The sequence below is a fragment of the Vidua macroura genome, chromosome 5, assembly GCF_024509145.1.
Source record: "Vidua macroura isolate BioBank_ID:100142 chromosome 5, ASM2450914v1, whole genome shotgun sequence".
In the NCBI taxonomy this organism is placed as follows: domain Eukaryota; kingdom Metazoa; phylum Chordata; class Aves; order Passeriformes; family Viduidae; genus Vidua; species Vidua macroura.
Window position 1 is genome coordinate 8258556 of NC_071575.1, and position 22551 is coordinate 8281106.

At 42.3% G+C, this 22551-nt stretch overlaps 2 protein-coding genes across 5 annotated transcripts in view; one reads left to right on the forward strand and one right to left on the reverse strand.

The window, feature by feature from the left end:
* The first annotated feature begins 8726 nt into the window (after positions 1-8726).
* FAM118A (family with sequence similarity 118 member A) lies at positions 8727-19759 on the forward strand. Of its 3 annotated transcripts, none has more exons than XM_053978383.1 (8): positions 8727-8901; positions 11397-11452; positions 12650-12902; positions 13566-13787; positions 14398-14526; positions 15305-15590; positions 18102-18134; positions 19537-19759. In XM_053978383.1, the coding sequence occupies exons 2-8, from the start codon at positions 11406-11408 to the stop codon at positions 19632-19634; spliced, it is 1068 nt and encodes a 355-aa protein (XP_053834358.1). In that variant the 5' UTR covers positions 8727-8901; positions 11397-11405; the 3' UTR covers positions 19635-19759. The 3 variants fall into 3 exon arrangements, with proteins under 3 accessions (XP_053834358.1, XP_053834355.1, XP_053834356.1); XM_053978380.1 differs by lacking the exon at positions 8727-8901 and adding an exon at positions 9380-10001; XM_053978381.1 differs by lacking the exon at positions 8727-8901 and adding an exon at positions 9380-9912.
* A 1391-nt stretch (positions 19760-21150) lies between these two features.
* SMC1B (structural maintenance of chromosomes 1B) overlaps positions 21151-22551 on the reverse strand; it is a 30612-nt gene continuing 29211 nt past the window's right edge. For both annotated transcript variants that reach the window (XM_053978101.1, XM_053978099.1), the window contains one exon: positions 21151-22383. In XM_053978101.1, the coding sequence (XP_053834076.1) occupies positions 22273-22383 (111 nt within the window). In that variant the 3' untranslated portion in view covers positions 21151-22272. The remainder of the gene's footprint in view (positions 22384-22551) is intronic.

Genomic DNA, 22551 nt, shown 5'->3' on the forward strand with positions numbered 1-22551 from the left:
CTTAAAAGCACCTTCCTGCCACCCCCCTCCTTCCCAGCATTACCTCCTACCCCAGCAGCACAAGGAGACAGGTGATGGGGTTATGCTCAGTTCGTCACCCACTGTTTCTCCTGCTACTCAGGGAAAGGAGTCGCTCCCCTGATGCACCATGGGGTTCCTCCCACAGGAGACAGTTCTCCATTAACTTCTCCAGCATGAGTCCATCTCACAGGCAAAGATCCCTGTGAACTGCTGCAGTGTGAGCCCATCCCACGGGCAAGAGTCCCCCTCTGACTGCAGCAGTGTGGGCCACTCTTCCATGAGGTGCAGTCCTTGAGGGACAGGCTGCTCCAGCATGGGGTCCTCTCTCCAAGGGTCTCCCATGGGGTCACAGCCTCCTCTCAGGCATCCCCCTGCTCTGGCAGGGGTCTCCTGCACAGGCTGCAGGTGGATCTCTGCATCCCCCATGGATCTCCATGGGCTGCAGGGGCACAGCTGCCTCACCATGCTCTGCACCATGGGCTGCAGAGGAATCCCAGCTCCAGTGCCTGGAACACCTCCTCCCCTCCTTCTTCACTGACCTTGGTGTCTGCAGAGTTGTTTGTCTCACATATTCTCACCCCGCTCTTCTCTGGGCACAGTTACAACTGTGAAAACACCTTCTCATTTTTTTTCTTAAATACGTTATCTCAGAGGCTTTACCACCATTTCTAATTGTCCCAGCCTTATCCTGAAGCATGTCCATCTTTGGAGCTGCCAGGGATTGGCTCTGCAGGATGTGGAGGAAGCTTCCAGCAGCTCCTCACAGAAGCCACCCCTGTAATCCCCCCACTACCAAAGCCTGGCCATGCAAACCCAATATACTGGTATATTTGTCCATGTAAGATGCAGATGGAAACTTTTTAGTTTAGATTCAGACTGCAAGAGTGACAGAATAGCTGTACAAGTAGCTGAGAAGGAAAGTGCATAGCATCAGCATGTTTTGTCAGAAGCAATTTGATGGACTGATTCAATACTGATACATTTCCTCAGCAAGAAGTAGATCGACATTTCTGACTCTTAAGAGACTGAAACTGTGTGATGCTACATATAGTTGAGCCTGGAAGTGCAGTTCACCACACTTGTGTTTGTGGTTGACAGGCAGCAAGGAAAAATAACTGTGAATACATGCTTTCAAATAGAAATGAAATTAATTGAAATCTTTCTATTCTGGCATATTTTCATTGAGAGAAATGGACTTAGGATTGTCACATTTAATGGTTTGCGGTTAACCATGGTGCATTTATGTCTCTGCCAAGTACACACCACCATCAAGTGGACCTTCCCACTGTCACCATTCAACAGCTCCACTAGACAGTGCTGTGTACACACCAAAAACCCCTAAGTGTGGCTCCAAAGGTGGAGATGTCTAGTCACTGTCCTCAAAAAACTTGTATCAGGACAGAAAGGTTTTGCTGACCTTCCCATTCTCTGTACAAACTCCTATTTGCAGCACATTCAAACTCCTTCTCAATTATATGTGCTAATAATTTCTATCATACTCAAAGAGTCCAGATTCAAATTTGAAAACATCTGACAAAAACATAACTCACAGAACTGCCAGGAGAGAATGCTGTTGCAGTCAATCCATCCAAAGGCTGCTGTAAGACACAAGACAGGTATTTCTGGATTGTACCTGTCCTGGGTCATCTGTCATCTGCACCTGAAACACTGGGACTGTGTGTTTTCCTTTATATGGAAAAGAGCTCTCTTTGTTGTGCAAAAGCCCATGGCCACAATTTGGATTCTACTTCCAAAATTCCATCCTAATGTCTCTGTGTGTATTCTGTGGTACAAAGAAAGCTTTGCTATAGGATGGACAGCAAAACACAAAGCTCCATTTCCTTAGCCTTTGCTCAAACAAACTGTTCAAAGTTGACTGTAGTTTAGTTTGTGGTAAGACCAAGTGGTGGTGGGGGGGGTCTGGATCAGTGAAATGATAAATAGCACACCAAAAGCACTTAGTCATCACTAGCAATTTATTCTATTAAAAATTATGTTGCATCATTCCTCATGCAATAGCAACATAGTTTAAATTCCCTGGTCTTACAAATTCATTAGAACATCATTTGCAGTCAGCAGTTCTTTATACTGCTGTTAGGATTCATGTTCTCATGGAGCAATAAATCCAAACTGACTCTAGAGGCTTCTATAAATTACCACAGATTGCCTACAAGGCACCACAGAGCAAGAAAATTGTTCTTGTCGCTTAACTGAAGATACAGGAATTGACACTGATCTCTTCTCTTGCACTTTCTTCAGGAACACTGTAATTACACTGAGGATATGTTTGTTCACATCCTTTAAATCCAGACAAGCTCCCTTGACTTCTGTGGAGTTTGTGTGGATTTACACAAATGTAAGTAAGGATGAAATCTGGTCCTAATTTAGGACACATCTGCCAGCACAGGTCATGCTGAGAGAGTTTATTGCCATATATGTTCCTATAAAGTCATATCATAGTGCAAATCCGTGGTGAAGCAAATCAGGGATGAATAGATAATTCTGACTTCTATATTTCCTGTCTTCTTGGTATCTGAGCTGGAACCTCACTGTAATGTTCTTGTAAACCTTTTGCAATGGATTTATTTAAATTTGCTTACATTAAGATAGAAACCTTGCAGTAGATTTCCCCAAGACAGTCTGTGTTCTTCATCCTCTAGTTAAACCATTTATTCTTACTCACATTCAGTAACTTATAATAAATTACCTTTTTTATATTAATCTTGAGTATATTTACATAAATGCTCTCATTCAGTGGCATTTAAATCAGATAGTGACTGCTGTATTAAACACAGCTCCTTGTTGTTTAACAATATAGCTAAAATATAGAACTGGACTTGTAAATACAAGGGATTATTTCTTTACCTGCACGGGAATTCTTCTGACTCTGGCAGCCTGTGGTGGCCAGTGCTTGTATCTGTTCCAGCTAACAGGTGAGGAGAAACTGAGTGAAAAGGAACAATTAGCTACAAAGAGATTGAAACCTTGGGAAATACCTGTTAGTCAAACCATTTTACTATCCTATCTTTCCACAAAAATCAGGACTAACACTTAGGTGAAACTACCTATAGGTATCTGAATTTTCTCCAAAGGAAAATTTTCACCCAGGCCACAGTGTGTTACTAAATTGGTTGTTTTTTTACTTGGTTTCATCTCTGCTGCTGTGAGTCACTGTAAGGGATATAGCAGGAGGAGGCAGCAATGTATTAGAAAGCTGGCTTTTAAAAAGCTACCCACAAACTCACTAGCATTTTCTATAAACAAGATTGCATTAGTAGAATAAATCTAATTTTACTTTTATTGTTTCTTATCAGGAATAGGGAATACTGGAGAGACCCATATTGCAATATGAATCAATATTGGAGTAGATAACTTGCTCAATAAATCCAATAAAACTGGAGATTACAAAGCCTTATCTTGTTAATAAATAAATAAATGCTTTATCTAGTTAAAAAGACTTAGAGACAGTTAATGAAATAACAGATTAAATATTTCTCACAGAAATTTCTTATTGTCATATATTCTAGAAAAACATTAAAATTAAAAAATATCCTTACAGGTATTTTCTTTCTTTTGTAGAATGCAAGACCTTCATATTATAACTTTTTTAGTTTTTAATGGGTTACATAGTGTTAAAGTAGTTAAAGCTGAGGTCTGAAGACATTGCTGTGATAATTTTGTGCAATGCTTCATTTCTCTTAAGGCATGCTAGGGGGCATAGGGCACAGCAGCTGGCTGGATACAGAGAACTTTCCTTCTGAAGTAAAATTTCTTTTGGATTACATCCCTGGGCTCCAGGGTTGCACTCACAGCTTCCCTTGTAGGCTGGATGCTGACTTCACAGGAATTACAAAGACAGCTACACCTCAGATCAGGAGTTTGCAGAATAATTTAAGCTACAGGAGAGATCACATTAGCAAACTGTGTTTTGGCAAAACAAAGGTTTGTTTACTGGAAAACGGATGAGACTTGGCTATTCGATAGCTTTATTCTGCAATTGCACAGTGACCATCAACACACTGAGTAGCACAGCCAGACTGACCATCACTGTGCAAGGTCACAGGTTCCTGTCCTCAGGGCTTCCTTGGGCTGCAGTTTCAGAGAATTCCAAGATCTTAACCTCTGTCTCTGAACTGCATTCTGCACTCATGTGCTGGTTCCCACCCCTATAAGCTCTCAGTTTGCTGATGTGTAGCTGTGCTCTAAGCTTGTTAAATTCATGCCTGGGTAGAAGAAGGAGCCACTGCAGCACAACAACCCACCAAGCAGGAAAAAAATCCATCTTATTATTTAATACCACAGCTGACATGTTCTAACAGAATAGAGTAACACCTCTACTTTTGTTCCTCATTTATACAGATTTATTTATGAAATTATTTTGGTCAACATTTTAAATTTCTGATTTCTGACAAACAAAAAAGAGCTTTTTGCCAGTTCACCAACAAGTTCAAACAATAATATTCCCAAGGTTCATTTCCCTGACCTAGTTAAGTTCTTTAACAATAGCAACTTTTTCAAGCAGAATTTGAGTATTTGCAACTTCCTGTCTGGCTTTCTCTCTCCCCATTCTTTACAGTAGTATGTTTGGTTTAAATCCATTCCTTCCAGGCTTCAGAATGTTTTATTTCCTTTTACCTTCTTTCTTTCTCTCTCTCTCTCTCTTTTTTTCTCTTTGCTTTTGTTTTGCTCCCCTTTTCCATTACAGTTCTGCCTCTCCTCAGTGGTTTTCCTTTCTTTCCCACTGCTGCACACATTGCTGCTGTTCAGAACACATCAGGACCTTGTGACAGAGCTTCTTTGTTGTTTTTGTTTTTTTTTTTTTTGGTCAGAAAAATGTGCAATACAAACTCTTTAATCAAAGGACACCCCACTTAGTTACACTCCCTAGTTTTTCAAAGCAAACTCATGTATTCAGACTTTTTTATAAACAAGTTCAAACTAAAGTCAAGGTCAGAAAGAGGGCAGTTAAGGAGCTTGTTCCCCTCTCATTTACTCTTTTAACACGTACTTTTTTTGCATGTGACTGTCCTGAAATGATCACACTTTCAGTGTGGCTAAAAGAAGGCAGGTGTGAGAGAGGCAGGTGCAAAGTAACTCAAAACTTGATGGCAATTACACTCTGTTATGTAAGAGTTTACTGTAGGGAGTCCTGGTTGGTGCAGATGTGCTTAACACTTGGCAGCTTTAAAAATATACCTGCAGCTACATCCAGAGTTATTTTGTAGATCATGTCACTCTGCAGGGCGTACACGCAGATAGTGCTGCAAGTCAAAGGTTATCTTTGAAAATTAATCTTTACATTCAGTCATGGGTAAACTAACTGAACTGACATTGGCTTTTGAAAACATACTTTGAATTTTGTGAAAGTATCTTTCTTCTTCACAGGATTTTATAAACTATTCTAAAAAACCTAGAATTTACTATTTTACTATTCTAGTAAAATCCAGTCAGCTCCAAGTTAGAAAAGAGTAATCCCCTAATGAGGAGGAACTGGCAGTTCCATTGTGCAAGGAATTTTATCTCAATCAACAGGGACAGATTGGATTCCTGCTGTGGAAAAAATAAGGCACAAGTTAGTTGGTGTCTTAAAGGTACGTTTTAGCAAGCTCAATAAGCTTTCATTGTGAGTTTGGCGTGGTTTCTTTCAAACCAGCAGGTTCTGGCATAATGTCGGCTTGGATTTGCTTTATTGTAACTTCTCAAAGAGCAAGATGTCAAACATGTAATGTAATCAACACTACATCTCAGTTCATAGAACCACAGCTGAATAATCGGATGCATTGCTTATTGCAGCCAAATCCAGCCAGCTGCATTTCTTAGCCTGATTACATACTTTCAAGTGTTATTTCCAAAGCTGGCAACAACCCCCCAAATAAGCAACTGACTTAATGTGTTGTTTAGTGCACTTAGACAAACAGATTTACTATGAGAGATAAATCTGAGGTTGAATCAAGCGTTGAACTGGTGTAGTTGTTTAAGTATGTGTTTTACCTCTCAGACATCCTTGATTGCCTTTCTTTGTTGCTTCTTGAAATAAACTCCTTCATTTTTCAAAGTTCACAGGTTTCAACTCACTTCAAAATTCTTTTTTCACTGTGACTTTTGCTCCTGAACTTTCTGCCACTTTTCTCATAATGGTGTTGGCCTGTCACTGTCATATTTAATTGCTCACATTTTAAAATAATAACATGGAAATTAATGGGTAATAATACATTGTTACTTCTTATTGTACATTTGGAAAAGTATCTAAGCCTCTTTTGATTGTACTTTATGTAGTTACTTTTGTACTGTGTTTGGTTGGAAAGTATTGGTATTCTTTGTCCTTAGAAACTTTCCAACTCCTTGCAGGGGAATCTAGAGCTTATGAAATGTACTGTTGTTGGACTACTCTTGGGGTTTTAAAATAATAGTGTAGTTTAAGGATATGAAAGGAGCAAGGCTTACAGGAAAAGATAATAACACCAGATTAATTGATTCAGACTGAAAAATGGAAATGCTTTCAAAGGCCTTTCTTCACAAAAATTTCTTCTCACATTTCTTTTTAAATGAATGTGAAATAAAGACTGTTAGGCACTGTGAACCTACAGGATGGGCCAGACATTGAGTCCCAAGCTCAGACAAATATTTAGCAAGTCTTTGTAATTCCTGTATACAACTGAAAATATATTCTAGGATACACAACAAATTCTTTAGCAATACATTTTAGCATTAGTACAATATAGAGTCAAATAGCATTCCAAACTGGATTTCATACACAGTTGCTGTGTTTAGGGAGAAGAAAATCACCTGGTTCTTTTAAAACACAGTGTCTTTGACCTTGAGGTTTACACAACCCCCAATATCAGCATGTTGAAATTCCTTGCTGGCAGCAGTGAAGGGTGAAAGGCAAAGAGCTGGAAACACTGCAGAGCTGTCATGTGTCAGTTTCCAGGTGAGGCTACCTGCATTCTTCCTTCTCTCCCCCTGTTCTCCCTGATCCTACCCTCCATCTTCCTTATCCTAGGAATACAATTCTCCAAATATTTGTTAAGCCTTTATAGAGGCTGTAATATAGTAAGATAAGAATAATAACAAAGCGAAAATGGTGTCTAGGGAATATAACACAGACAGTTCACAAGGACACAGTGTTCTTACACAGGTTGAAAGTCAGTGATTTCACAGTGGTCAACACAACTGTTCCTGCCAAAACACTGGATATGGAGTAAAAACTGTGCTTATGTGTCGTCTGCAAAACTGGCTATAATTACCAAAATTCTTCCTAAAAATATACCAGAATATCAGTACAACTCTGGCATTTCATGAACATAACAGAATAGTCAAATCTATCACATGGACATGCAAAACCTGTGAGTCCTGACTGTGCCCAAAAACAATGGACATGGCTGACTAGAGAAACAAAGGAAAAGGGGAAGCTTATGCCAAGAATTACTTCAGGTCTTCAAAAGTCTGTAAAATGGTATCGTGAGTAGAATCATAGAATTACAGACTGGTTTGCATTGGAAGGGACTTTAAAGCTCAACCTGTTCCACCACCTGCCATGGGCAGGGACACCTTCCATTACCCCTGGTTGCTCCAAGGCCTGTCCTTGGACGCTTCCAGGGATGAGGCAGCCACAGCTTCTTGGGCAACCTGTGCCAGGGCCTCGCCACTCTCACAGCAGAGAACTGCTTCTGCACATAGTTTTTGAAAATTCCCGTTATGGAATTTTGCGTTTTCAGAGAATTATGCATTTTCAACACAGTTTTGCAACTGGAATTTGAGGGTACAGGTCTGTAACAGCCTCCTTAGGCACAATTACAGCCTTTAGCTATCCAACTGCCAGGACTAAAGCAAGGCGCTTCAAAGGGAGGTGGGACCGCCGATGGAAAAAATGCTGCAACTTGAGCCAAATATTGTTAACCAAACACCAGAATAAACCATGCTGAAGGACCTGGAAGTTTTTACACTCTGGCTTTAAGATATTAAAAGCTAAAAAAGAAAAAAAAAAAAAAAAAACCAAGCCAACTGTGAAAAACACCAATCGCTTGGTTTTTAAAATTTTAAAAGTTTAATAATAATAAAATGGTTATAAAAATAGTAATGCAATTAGAGTAATAAAATTTTAGAGTTAGGACAATTACAATTACAAGACAATAAAAAACAAAGAGTTACTGATGTCCAGATGTTTTTGGACACTAAGCTGCCAAAAACATGCCTTGTGAACAAAGGAATAACCCTTAAAAGCAATAGCCTGTTGCATATTCATATATCTCATACGTGATGCATAAATTCCTTGCAAATTAAGAATTTTTTCTGGGTTTTGCCAACTTCTTCCCCTTAATCCTGGTGGTTCCATAAAGACAGAGAGAAGGTGGAAGAATGTTTGTCATTTCCGAAAAGGAGGCTGTAACTCTTTGTGTGCCCTTTCGCTGTTATCTCTGTACGAAGAATTTCTTGATTATCTCATCTCCTTCTTGAGCTAGTTAAAAAGTATCTTACGTAGATTCTATTTTAACACTGTGTTTCTATTTTAACATTGCGCTGTAACCTAAAAACAGATTTAACGCGCCAATTAAGAGAATTAACACAGCATAACTTTCTACCATTACACATATGATATTCATTGTAACATTTGCGAACAGCCAGTCATAAAATAGACGCAAAAAAAAAAAAAAAAAAAAAAAAAAAAAAAAAAAAAAAAAAAAGGGATGGAAGGGGAGGCGGCGCTGTGACTCGCTGAGGAGGACAGGCAGCTCTGTGTGTGCGTGGGCAGCCGGGCTGCCCTGCTCTCCGGGCAGGTTGCCGTGCCCGGCCGGCCTGTGCCGCCCGCTCTCCCGGCGTCACAGCGCCGCGCCTCACGATGCCTCGGCCCCCGCCGCGCCGTCACTAGAGCCGTCCGAGGTAACGCTGCCGACTGCGCTTCTTTAAAATTCTGCTGTGCTTTGTTTCGCATTTCCCTCACCGTAATGCTTTTCATCTCCAACACCTCTATCGCCAGTGCGTTTTCAGAGCGCTGACTGCTTGGTACGCGGGTTAGCCAGGTCGCTTTGTCCCGTAACTGAGGGCTGACTGCTGTATGGCGCACAGACCCGCTCTTGCCTCTCGGGGGGTCTCAGTGCCGCGGTCGGTCCCATGCCCGTTCCCGGGGGTTTGAGCGGAACGGCCGCGATTTGCGAACAGGTTCTGATCGGAATCTGCGTTTCGGAGCTGCCCGGAACCTCGGCGGCGAGGCCGCTGTTTCCCGGCGGCGGGAGGCTCGGCCGCGGAGCCCGTCCGGGTCGCTCCCGGAAGGCGGCGGGAATCGGGAGCGGCGGGAGCGGCTGTCCCGCCCCGGCTCCCGAGCCCGCTCCCGGCGTGGTTCTTCTCGGACGGAGCTGGCGGGCTCGGGACGGGGCATTCCTTTTCCCGCGGCTGCCTTTGGGTTGAACGTTTTAGGCTGTTTTCAGATATAAAAGTGTCTGGAAACACTCGCTTCGTCGAGTCAGCCCGGTGACCTGGAGTTTCAGTCGGTGAATAGAGCTCTTATTTCACCGATAAAAGCGGAGTGTGTTGAGCAGGAAAGATGTGAGGTTAGAAGCTTTTCCGATGTCCCCTCGTTGTGCTGCGCGTAAGGACCCAGCTCCCATCCCGGCTGCCAGGCATCCCTGGATCCCGGTGGGCTCCCGCTCCCAGCCTGGCCTGGGGAGCCCTTGTTGGAAAGGCTGTGCACAGCTGCGGTCAGTCCCCGAGGACGCTGCGGAGCTGCTCGCAGTGCCCGGACCACGGCGGGATCTGACCCCCATCCCCAGCGCAGCCACCCTCCGTGAGGAGCGGGGATCCCGCTGCCCTGCGCGGCTGCGCCTTCCGGGACCGACTTCAGGAGCTAAAGGGAAGCAGCGAGGTCTGAAATGTTGGTATTGACAGCAGCCCCTGGTGAGACTTTTTTATTAAACGTGCGGAGTTGTAATTAATAAAGCTTTATTGAATGGGACTATAAAATAAGAACTATCTTTTCCACAGAGGTAAGTTGTGCTTCCTTCCTGTGTTGTTTTTGCACTCATAATGTTCCCATGTGTGAAGGGGACGTGTTTTAGGGGTGATTATGGTGACGCTGGGGTGGTGGCCTTGGTGATCTGGAAGGTTTCTGCCAGCCTTGATGGTCTTGTGTGATTTTGAAGTGCTTTGCCCTAGACAGATTATTGTCCTGATTTTTTGGATATTCTAATGATAACGGTGGGGCACCTCCATAGGATACTGTTGGTCATGGAAGGGAGAAAATAAATATTACAACAAGAAAAGATTTTTTCTGCCTTAAAAGACACCCTGGGTGCATTTGCTGAGGACATCTGTGGGTTTTTTTGTTTGGGTTTGGTTGGTTGGTTGGTTTTTTTAGGGGGATTGTTTTAGCTTTTTTTTTTTTTTTTGGGTTGGGTTGGAGTTGGTTGGTTGGGTTTTTTTTGTGGGTTTTAATTTTTTTTGGGGGGGGGCTTGGGGTGGTTTGCTTTTTTTTTTTGTTTGTTTGTTTTTTTTTTTTTTTTTTTGTTGGTTTGGTTTGGTTTGGTTTGGGTTTTATTGTTAGTCAGATCATCTTCAAATGTGGAGCTTCTTGCTTCCAAATTACCTTCCAGCACATGAATGTGAGAGCTGGGAACTACCTTGGGAGCTGTAGGCTCTGGCACAATGTTTATTTGAGGGATTGCAGTTTGCCATCACCATCACCAAAAACTGTGTCTCAAAGCCAAACAAAAATCACATCTTCATAAAAAAATAAACCCATGTAATGAAATTTGGGGGTTTCTAAGTAAGGATCCCATAGCCAGTTCTCTTGCCAAGACAGAGTCTTTCATGTACTTCAGATATAAGGCATAATAGATGATACAGAAATAAGTTATTTTTTTCTCAGCAAGTATTTTAAATAAAATCTCTCATACCCTGCAGTCTGGTCATGTAGCCAGGTGGCTCTCAGAGGGCTTTTTGTGAGCAGGTGTGATGTGGAAGTCTGGTTTTCTACAACTGGATTGGCTAAACTGATTATTATGAAAAAAATAAAATCAAGAAACTCATTAATTGACTTGAAATGACTTGTAGTTTTAGTGAGTGTGATAAATTTTATCCTGAATTTTGGCACAAGTATTTTTTAGCTGCATGAATAGCTGCATCTCTATTGTCTCTGTCCTATGGCATTTGGAAGCTTAACTGGAGTGTGCTGGGTTTGCACACTTGTCCTTTGGCAGGTTTGTTTCCATCAGTGCCTTGCTTCACTGGGATGAATGACACATGGATGAGTGACACATGGAGGATATTAAAACAGTTGGTAGCAATAAAGGGAAAAAATCAGCAGTAATACATCTGATTTTGGTTTTGGCTTTTTCTAGAGTAGAAGCATTAAGAATTATTTTGCTTTTTGTTTTATTCAGGGCTCAGAGATGGAATCACCAGAAGGGGCCACCATTAGAAGTGAGCAGAAATTCAGGTAACTTGCATTAGATTTGATACAAAACTGTCTCTTAATGAAAATCTGAAACCACAGTGGGAATAAACTACTGAATATTGAATACAAGAGCAACATCATGCCAGAAAACTTGAAATTATCCCAGAAGCTAGTTTCTTCACTGACCAAGTACTTCATGCTCAATCCAGTTGTCTGTGAGGAGGAAACAATTTGGGCTAAATGTAGCAGGGAGGCATGGGGCCATCAAACATGTTTTATTTGTAGGCACTAGCTGGCAGCCGTACCTACATGTTTATTGCTTTGCCTGAGGCCATTTCAAGTTGAACATTATAGTTTGACCTACATGATTGTGAAATAAGATGTGTTAATCATCTTTATTACCATGTTACCAGGAACTTAAAATCTGTGAAGGTAGTTCGGAAAGTCAGAGGAGTTCTGAGTTTCTGTGCTACTGAAATCTTTGTTTGTACAGAGTGATTTTGCTATATGGCTTATATGCATTTTCACTTATTTGCTGAGTAATCATGAAAGAGATTTTCCTCACATTCCTCTGTGCTGGTTTATGCAGAGATTATGGATGTAACACCAACACACCTCTGAGAGGGATCTGTGGGTAGTAATGTCAAAACAGTGAGTTGGATGAACGCTTGATCTGAACCAGCATGAATGCTATGTTCACATATCCTACAGTGATCATAAATGAGAATAAAATATTCCACTTTCTCCCAGAAAAAAAACCAAAAGTTTGTTTTCTTACAATAGTGTGACTTGTTCCTTTGAAATAGTTCTACTTCCTTTCTATCACATATGTATTAGTTCAGTCATTGGACAATCTTTTGCCTACTTTTTTCAAAATTTCTTGGGAAATGGTGTTTGGCTTGCCCAGTGGCCTGGAAATTGGCAATTGTCAATTTGGATCTCAGAGATAGTAGTGATTTGAAGTTGGCTTTTTTTGGCTGGCATTAACAATGCACATTTATTTGTCTGAAATGGCAAAAAGGCATGAAAGCTATTGTTGGTTTGGGGGAAGCCATGAGCTTCTGTGGCTCCTATCTCATCCTGTTGTGTAGGAATGGAGAGCTGTGTTCCTCCTGGTTTGTTGGTGTTTTGCAGAAGCTTTAATGGCTCAGGTGAGCTTCTGGAGTCAGTCCCTGAGCTCTTCAGGCAAGCCAGGAAATGCACTGTGAACAATGAACACTTTTGTTTTCTGTGTTTAAGAAAATTCTTAAAAAGTCTCATAAGAAAGCAGCCTCGGGACCTTCTCCTGGTAATTGGGACGGGGGTGAGTGCTGCAGTAGCCCCAGGAATCCCAGCACTCTGCTCCTGGAGAAGCTGCATTGAGGCTGTCCTTGGAGCAGCTGAGCAGCTGGAGGTGCTGCACCCAGGGGATGTCGCTGAGTTCCGTAAGAAAGTGATCAAAGAGAGAGACCTGCTTGTGGTTGCGCATGATCTCATCAGGAAGATGTCACCAGTGAGTATGTTTATCACCTTTGTTAATTTCTAAGCCTGCTATGTACTTTTGTTGTGTTATAAGGGAGCATTACATCCAAAAGTTGATTTTTTTTAATGGTGAAAATGGAAATTTTGTGAGTAATCCCACAGCGCATTGTACATTTTGGGGAGACTAAAAAATCCCCGAGCTTTAGTATAAGTTAGCATTCAACAGAATTAATGGAAACAAGAGTTCTGACTATTAAATATTTGCTGTCAAGTTTTCTCAACCAGGAATGAAAACATAGAAACTGCTCCCCACCTCCCCCCCTAATCCCTCTTAATACTATATCCCAGGGATATCCAGGATATACTGAACAGCTGAATACTGATAAAATACTGGTGTGTGTGAATCCAGGATTAGCTAATTTAAGTGTTCTATTGTTCTTGTATTACAAGCTCTCTGGAGAAATCCTTGTTTGGTGTCCAAACAGACAATTGTTTGGAGCTACACGAAGTAGAGGCAAGAACACTGGAACAAATGGAGATTTGTTTTGGGTGGTTTTGGTTGGTTTTGGTACTGTTCAAGCCCTCTTTTACAGGAATGCTTTGGCATTAAGTAGCCAGATGGTTGGATGCCTGTGGGAGGCAGTTGTAACGGAGCACGTGGGCCTGATGGAGTGTTCCTCTCCTCTTTCCTCAGCGTACCGGGGACACGAAGCCCAACTTCTTCCAGGATTGCTTAATGGAGGTGTTTGATAGTTTAGAACAACACATTCAGAACCCTGTGGTCCTGCAATCCATCCTGAGGCTCATGGAGAGAGGCACAATGGTTCTGACTACAAACTATGATAATCTGCTTGAAATATTTGGTCAGCAACAGGGTAAACCTATGGAATCTTTAGACCTAAAAGATAAGGATAAGGTACGATGAGAGCAGTAAAATTATCAGACTTAATTTATGACAACTTGGCACATAAGCTGCACTGAAAGATGTTTTCCTGTTTAAAAAATCAAGACTAAAAGTTGTTAATTGTTAAAGCATGTCTATAAGTTACAGCAGATGCCCAGACATTTCTTTTACATATCTCTTCATTCTGAGTAATCTGGTAACAGTTACCAAGGAGAATTTCAGTGATGTGTTTGTCAACCAGTTCCCTACCATTTACTGGAAAAACGCACAAATTATTTAACTTATGTAAAGTCATTGTTAAAATTCCAAATAGAATTTCACCTGGCTGGTAGTTAATTTGCTGTTCACACCTTTTCTGCCAGTGCTGCTGGAACTTGCTTCTTGGTTGACTGGCTGTTTAACCCAAAAAGCCAGAGACAGCTGCAGTATCAGCCATCACCTCTTTGTTACAATTTAAAGTGAGCTGTGTAATTAGTAATTACAGTCTCTTGCTGTAGGAAAGGGCAAAAGGAGTTCTTTCTGCTTTAAGTGGTTTATAAGTCAGTTCAGCTGTATAGTTTTGCAGATTCATGGTGAGTGTGGTATATTCTAACAAAAGGATGTATCTTGGATAATGCTTTAGGTTCTTCAGTGGGCAAGGGGCCATATAAAATACGGAGTTCTTCATATCCACGGCTTGTATACAGATCCCTGTGGAATGGTGCTTGATCCCTCGGGATATAAAGATGTTACTCAAGATCCTGAAGTCATGGTTTGTGTGATCTTTTAAAATTTTGACTATGTTTTGCCAAACAGTTTTCTTGTAATCACTGCAGACAAGATATTTCAGGTTCTGTGGGATCATATAAATTAAATACTTGGGGACCAGAGGAACTATTCAGAATTATTCAGGAAGATGGTTCTGTTGCAAGGGCAGTCTGTGTCTTTGGGTACAGTGGCTGTGTAAATCACAACCAAACCCCTCAGCTGGATGTCACAGTTTGTATTTATCTCTGGAAAGAACAGGAACCTCAAAACACTGGACACCAGGACAAGGATTCATCATCATATGATTGCTAAATTTCTTAGGGGTTTAAACTGGTACCAGGATCCTGGACTTAATGTTGTCTTAGCTGTCATAGAAGTCAAACATTTGGTCGGGAATGTTAATTTTCCATATTTAGAGGTTGACCTTACAGGAAAGCAATATTCTGTTACCCTAATTCTTTCAATTTAAATTTCCTTGCTGGCAACACTTACATGCCTATTTAAATTCCATGGAATGGCTTGGGTTGGAAGGGACCTTAAAGATCATCTTGTTCCAACTCCCATATTTGTATGATAATTCTGCCCTTTTTTTTTTTTTTTTTGTAGGAACAGTGGATTTGAAATGTCAGTTTGGCCTGGTCCTAAAACATTTGCTTTTTTCAGGTCACTAGTGAGGTTCTGCTCTGCTGGTCCTTTTCTGACTGATGTATTTTAAAAGTTCTGACCTTGGCTTTTGTCTGCTGAAGTAAATGTGGCTCTTCTTTCTTTCTATTCCTTCACAGGAGGTTCTGCAGAACTTGTACCGAACCAAGTCTTTTCTGTTTTTGGGTTGTGGAGAGACTCTGCGTGACCAGATATTCCAAGCTCTTTTTCTTTACACAGTAAAGAACAAAGTGGACCTAGAACATTACATGTTGGTGCTTAAAGAAAATGAAGACCACTTTTTTAAGCTCCAGGCAGATATGCTGCTGCATGGAATAAAAGTGGTGTCCTATGGGGACTGCTTCCAACAATTCCCAGAGTATGTCCAGGATCTGACTGCTCAAATCTGCAAACAGAGAAGTCCAGGTAATGTGGCCTCTTCAACACCACAATTTGGAGCATGTACTGGGCACTTTGCCCTGCCTGAGCACTGCAGCTGATCCAAGCACTGACCTCGTGTGCAGCTTTGTTGCTTGTGAGGGACATGCAGTGTTGGAGCATGTGGCCAAACTGTAACTAGATGTTTTTTTTGAAATCTGTGGATTTTGGAGGGCTGTGGATTCTTGCAAATTTAATCTTGAATTCTGGATTTGTCTCTTTGTTAGTATTTGGTAAAGATGTGTACATAACATATATTTATGATGTGAACTACTTCAGCTTATTGAGTATTACATTGTCAGAAATCTGACTTGTCAGGAAAAGAGACTAAGAGAATTGAAGGGATTAGCTGGTGGGATAAGCTGGTTGAGCCACGATATCTGACTGAGCATAGAATGGGAAATTAAATCAGTGCATCCAATAAGTGTTTGGTTTAGTACGCTTAGGGTTGTGAAGGGAATGAAGAGAAACAACAACTGTATGTCTAAGGAAAGAGCTTTCTTTAATGTTTTCAAAACAAGGACAGTTCTGTTTTAGTTTATTCAGAGAACACAGGAAAATAACTAAATGACCTTAGGAAGAATTGCTATTTGACAGCTCTTCTATTTATCATTTCAGTGAAACTGTTTTGTCTAAAATTACTCCCAGGTGGTGCATAGAAAGAACCTTTCCCTGAAAAGTGCATGTCCAAAGTGCATATCCTGTTTTTTTTACTTGATGAATATTCCAATTAGACTGCATTATGTTTTTCTTTCCATGAAGGCTAGAAAAAAAATATTTATCACACCACTGAGATTTCAGGATGTTTGTCTGGAGCCTGATTTTCATCAGATTTGCAAGAAGAGGGACTTTACTCAGATTTGAAAACCTCGTGATCTCATTTACAAGATCCCAAACAAAACCATTTTCAGGTGTGCAGAACGGCTCTGTACATCACCAAACTGTCAGGGTTTGGTTTTTTGTGCCTATTTACAAACTCTTCTAAAATGTAGCAGGGGAGTTTGTTAAAAGGGTTATCTTAAATGAGAAATGCAAAACCATGGTAAGCCTGATGCAGACTAGGGACTACAGGCCCCTGGACACTCACTGGAAAAGGAACACAGCAAACCACAAGCAGTCAGAAATCCTGGAATGCCTTCAGGACCACTTCCTAGGAGAGGTGAAAGAGAGCCCAACAGAGGAGAGGCTCAGCTGGACCTGAGGTCAGGGTTGGTAGTAGCCGGGGCTGGAGTAATCATGTTCTGGTGGAATTCTCAATCTCCTAAACCATGAATGAAGTTGCTTAGCCATATGATTTGAAAAACTGTGTCAACTGGGGAAGTTCCCACTGACTGGAAAAGAGGAAACATAACCCCTACTTTTAAAAAGGGAAAAAAGGAAGACTTGGGAGATGTGGATAAAAAATGGGCTGGATGGTCATACTCAGGGCTGTGGTCAGTGGTTTTATGTGTGGATAGAAACTGATGGAAGCTGTGTCCTCCAGGAGTCTGTGTTAGGACCAGGACCATGTAATAGCTTTGATGGGGATGTAGACAGTGAGCTTGAGTGTGTCCTCAACAGATGACAGCAAGCTGAGGGCTGTGGTTTTAGGGAAGGAGTCACATCCAGAGAGACCTGGATAGGCTGGGGAGGTAGGGCTGTGCAATCACCAAGTTCAGCAAGGCCAAGGTTCTGCAGCTGGGTCAGGGCAATCGGAAACAGAAATCCAGCCTGGGGATGAGCAGATGGAGCAGCCCTGGGAGAAGGATTTGGGGGTGCTGGTGGTGAGAGCTGGACACGCCCTGGCCATGTGTGCTGGGACCCAGAACCCCCCTGTGCTGGGCTGAGCCCCCAGCATGGGCAGCAGGGCAGGGGGGATTGGGCTGCTCTGCCCTGCTCAGGTGAGACCCCACCTGCAGAGCTGCCTTGAGCCTGGGGGTCCCCAGCATCAGAAGGACATGGAGATGCTGGAAGTGGGTCCAGAGGTGGGCAACAAAGATTATCAGGGGCTGGAGTAACTCTTCTTTGGATACAGGCTGTGAGAACTGGGGGTGTTCAGCCTGGAGAAGAGAAGGCTATAGGGAGATCTTATGGCAGTTTTCCAGTGCCTAAAGGGGCTCCCAGAGAGCTGGAGAGGGACTTTTGGACAAGGTCACACAGGGATAGGACAAGGGTGAATGGCTTCATACTGAAAGGGCATAGATTTAATTAGATATGAAGAGGACATGGTTTTGTGATCAGAATGGTGGGACTCTGGCATAAGTTGCCTAGAGAAGCTGTGTCTGCCCCCACCCCTGAAGTTTTCAAGGCCAGGCTGGATGGGTCTTAGAGCAGCCTGGGATAGTGGCAAGTGTCCCAGCCCCTGGCAGGAGGGTGGAACTGGATGAGCTTTAACATTCCTTCCAACCCAGACCATTCTGGGATTCTAAATACAACCTTGCTGTTTTGGGATGGTGCATAAAAATATAAAAAGTTCCTGGATGCTCATGTGTGTTGCTGATGTCTCTTACACTTCTCTAGATGCTGATCGGGTGGACAGCACAACACTGTTGGGTAAGTAATGTTTTTATTTTCACAGAAAGTTCCATAACCCTACCAATACAAGAAAAATACCCCTCTTATTTCCAAATAAGAGCAGAGCTCTGATTTAGCTCTGAAAGTTTGCTGAACGCTCCTTTTTACTCTGTGGTTTTCTTTCTGCCTAGCAGCAGGTAACTGATGGCCTTTTCAGGTCTATCAAATGACAAATGATACTATTACCTCAGAGTACTCTGGTGAATGCTAGTAACTTTTTATCTACATTTTCTGGAGCTTTTATATGCTAACATCAATGAGATTTTTGGCTTAGATTTCCAAATACAGGTTTCTGTTCCAAAAGCTTTCCTTAAGGGGGTCAGGAAGAGTGAATCTCAAGGGTGTGGTACTGAAGGTGATTTTACAGCTGAGCTGTTCAGGTTGCTTTGTGATATTTTTGTGAATAACCCAAGCATTCCAAGTGAATAACCCATACATTCCAATTGATGGAAAAGATACAGTGAAACAACTTAAAAAGATTCCACTGCTGAGAGATCTGTGCTGCTGCAGCCAACATCAAAATTGTGTAGAAGTACCATTCGGTACTGCATGTAAGGGCCTTTGGCAGTGCAGGAGGTGAAAACCTTGCTTTTTCCCAATCAAAAAGCACACAAGCTCCAAGACACTTGTGTGCAGGTGTAAAGCCAGAGATGAGTTTTGTAATTCCAATGGGATTTTAAACTTACCTTTCTCTCAACTAAGTTCATAAATCCCAATTTCAATAAAGTACAATTAGGCAGAACAGAATCCAAAACCTTGAGTACAATTTATCCCAGTCCCTCTTAACAGTCAGTCCTCCTTTACTAATTTGTTAGCACCATCTTTAGGTAGTTTTAGCACCAGTTTACTTGTAGTTCAGAATACAGACCAAGTAAAAAACCCAAGAGGATTATTGCATGTAATACCCCACAACCTTCTGCTTTTGAAGGAATTTCTATTCTGTTCAATTACTCTCCAGTTATGTTGTTTATGTACTTCCAACAGCAGCTTACACCAAGGATTTTTGTTGCAGGCTTCAGGAATGGTTCAAGTTGGGACCACTGGGGTAGTCTATTTCAACCCTCTAGCTCAAGCTGGGGCCTCTGAATAAAGGATCCAGACTCGTGTGTGAACTTTACCCGTGTTAAATTAGTTTTGGCAAAAGGCAACTGAATCCTGAGCTGAGTCCCTGTTGTGTCAGTACTAGAGATCAGTTTTGGGGGAGAGCTCGAGCCCAGATGTTTAGCAGGGTTAATGTTACATGTAATTCAGAATCCAAATATGAGAACCTCGGGGGACCAGGATTGTGTTTATCTTGCTAGCTGGTGCTTGGAATAAAAAGTACACCAAGCACATTGATGTAGCAATAATAATGTGTTTTCTTTCCCCTCTCTCACCCCAGGAACATCATGTGTGGATTGTGCTAAAAGGAAGTTAGGAGAAGGTGGCACTGATTCTCCCAAGAGGATCAAGCAGTCAGATATACCCACTCTTGAATGAAAAAACCCCAAACACCCAAAGCCCACCCCAGAAGCTTTTTAACAGCAGGTGTTTTACATCTGCTGCATGGAAAGTTTTGAGCTGGTATTGTCATGATTTTGAGTGGAATAAAATTGTACATACTAGCCTTCTGTTTTCTAAAGCCATAAATGTGTAGTGTGTAAAGCTTGAGAGTCCAGTGAGTCACTCCCCTGGCACTGCCAGACCACTCAGGCAGGATCTGCAGGGTCACACAGAAGCAGATGCAACTTCTCTTTGCACTTGCACTTGAAACCACTTGGACCAAGCTCTTCCCCAGGTGAAGCTGCCCAACGTTTGAATCTGTCAAAAGTGCCTTTGAAATACAGGGGTTTCAGTTCTTCCATCAGCTGAACTGCAAGTGGGTTTCTGGATTCTTCAGGGGTCTTTCAGGCTTCAGTCTCTGATGCCCAAGACCTGAAGAACAGTGCTGTCCCACATTTATGGAACCCACAGCATGATGAGCCACCTGCTTTCCACTTTAGGCATGAGGATTTGTTTTTTCCTGTGTCCAGTAAGGCACAAGATCACCTGGGAAGGAAAGGCTGGAACAGTGCTGCATCTGCAGGGACAAGACTGCAGGGCTGGCACTCCCTGACCTCTCTGCAGTGGGTTCCTGTGGAAATGTTTTAAATATTGCTACATCACAGACTCTGCTGCCTTGGACAGCAGGTAATTCCTAGTGTGTAAGTTTGCCTTTGGTTGAACTGCTCCAAGGGTGAAGGTGAGACCCAGCAGTACCTGGTATTTCCCCCACCTGCATCATGTTGGCAGCAAGACAGAATTCTCTCTGCAGCTGCCAGCACTGGAAAGCACGTGTAGTTTTCCAGTCAGCTGGCTCTCACCTCAGTGGCTGCAGGAGGGCATGTCCAGGGCTGTTCTTTGTGCTGATGGTGTACCATCACAGGTGTCCCTGACAGGGCTGAAGGACTGCTCCTGTCACGTGTCCCTGTGGCTGTTGCCTAAGGATTTCTGTTATGCTTTCTGAGAGCAGGTCAGGGTGTACTGGGGTTTTACAGGAGGGCAAGGGGTTGGTCTGGACACCTTTCTCTCTGAACTGTGGTTTGGCAGGTCTTCACTCTCGTTACACAACCACCTCCTGCAGCTGCTGTAAGTGACTAGTCAGGCTCTTGTGGATCCTGATGATCAGCTCAGAACACTTCACATGTTGTTTCAAGCCAAGCAAAACCCATCAGTTGCATGGAGGTATTTATGACCCTCATTACTACCACTATTTAAACCCTAAAGTCATGCAACTCCTTATTACATGCTTGAAGTTGGGTCCACAATAGGAAATCCCATCTCTCCCCTTGGTAAGGATCAGTTTACACCCAGCACTGGTGATTCTTCCCTTGTAGATACTGCTGAACTGTAGCTTGTCCAGCAGCCTCCTGTCTTGAGGGCCATCTATTGTATCCTCAAAAGCAGAAGAGTGAGGGGTTGTTTTATCTCCTAATATGTCTGTTACCAGATTCTGAAATAAGGCACTGATGCTGTCTCATGCCTCAGAGTAAATTATTTTATTCAGTGAAGTGTAGCAATAACACAAGTATTTGATGAACATCTGTATTCCTGTGAAACACATTACGCTCCGGCTCAATCTTCCTCCCTGAGGCAGGATCCTCACAGGCCCAGCACAAGCCCAGGGCTCACAGCACAACCTAGGTATATGTAAGCAACCAACAGGACAAAAGGAACCTGCTCTGTGAACACAAGATAAAATTATTAACAGCCACAAACCAAGGGAAGCTCTTCAGGACACACAGAGGTGGAACATAAGCCAGATAAAGTGATACCAGCTTTCAGGTTTCTTTACCCAACTTCATTAACTTTAGATGAAAAATTAATTAACTTCAATCTGCTTAGATGAAAAACGGCCAGCAAAGTAACTTCAGTGTACTGGGACAGCTACATGATAACATTACCTTTTTATATATTTCTATATATACAGATATATATTTCATTTGCCTCTATAGCATGGTTCATTCTTTCCACTTCTGTACGAGGTGAAATAGCTCAGAGGTGAAATTTTTCAAGGTTACATAACAGCTGTAGAGCTGCATCTCAAGTGTTTGTACAGTTAACTAATACTTGTGTAAGGTTGCAGTGGAGAACTGAAGTATTTCTGATTGTCACAGGAGTGATAATGAACAAGATAATGAGCACATGCCAGTACCTTACTGTTTTAGAAAAGAGGAAATAATCCTATTCTGAAGGCAAATAGATGCAGCTACAACACAAAAGGTCCTGACTGGAGCAGTGAGCACCTGAACAGCATGCTGGCACTATGGACTTTTCCTAAGAAAAACAAGAGGCTTGTTCTTTGGGATACTCTACTTATGGAAATGAACCTGCAGCACTTCTTACAGCCAAAAGATTTGGAACGAAAGCTTTGGGTACCAGTGTGCAAACCTCAGAAACAGCCTCGGGCTCTCACCTCTCCTTAACAAAACTGCATCAAGTAGTAGCAGTTGATTCCCTTAATATTTTGCAAAACTGCTTTACTTGAAAAGTGAACATTCCCCTATCAACCTCTAACAGCCACATTCAAACTCAGGTTTGTAACAGTCAGCTGTGAACCCAGTTCCTGTTGTCACCTGGCCCTGATACCATCCATGCACTATTCGAAGAGAGAACCATGGCTGGGCTTCTCTGCTGTGTCCTGCTCTTCTCCCTCTGGGTACTCGGTAAGGTCCAGGGTCAGGACTTGGCTGAACATAACCTCATTGTGCTGAGAAGAGGGAGGATCAGACCATGTAACACACTTCTGGTACTTGAAATAAGCATTTCATAACTATGAGATGAAATCATGAGCTCCAGTTCCCCAGAGGATGTTCCCCAAAGCCGGTATCTGCACAGCAGGACACACCCAGCCACCAACTGTGTGCCTGGTTCACTG

Coding starts and splice junctions, on each gene's coding strand:
- FAM118A (XM_053978383.1), top strand. CDS start 11,406: ATGGAATCACCAGAAGGGGCCACCATTAGAAGTGAGCAGAAATTCAG. Junction 12,903..13,565: donor TCATCAGGAAGATGTCACCA/GTGAGTATGTTT, acceptor CTCTTTCCTCAG/CGTACCGGGGACACGAAGCC. Junction 14,527..15,304: donor CTCAAGATCCTGAAGTCATG/GTTTGTGTGATC, acceptor ATTCCTTCACAG/GAGGTTCTGCAGAACTTGTA.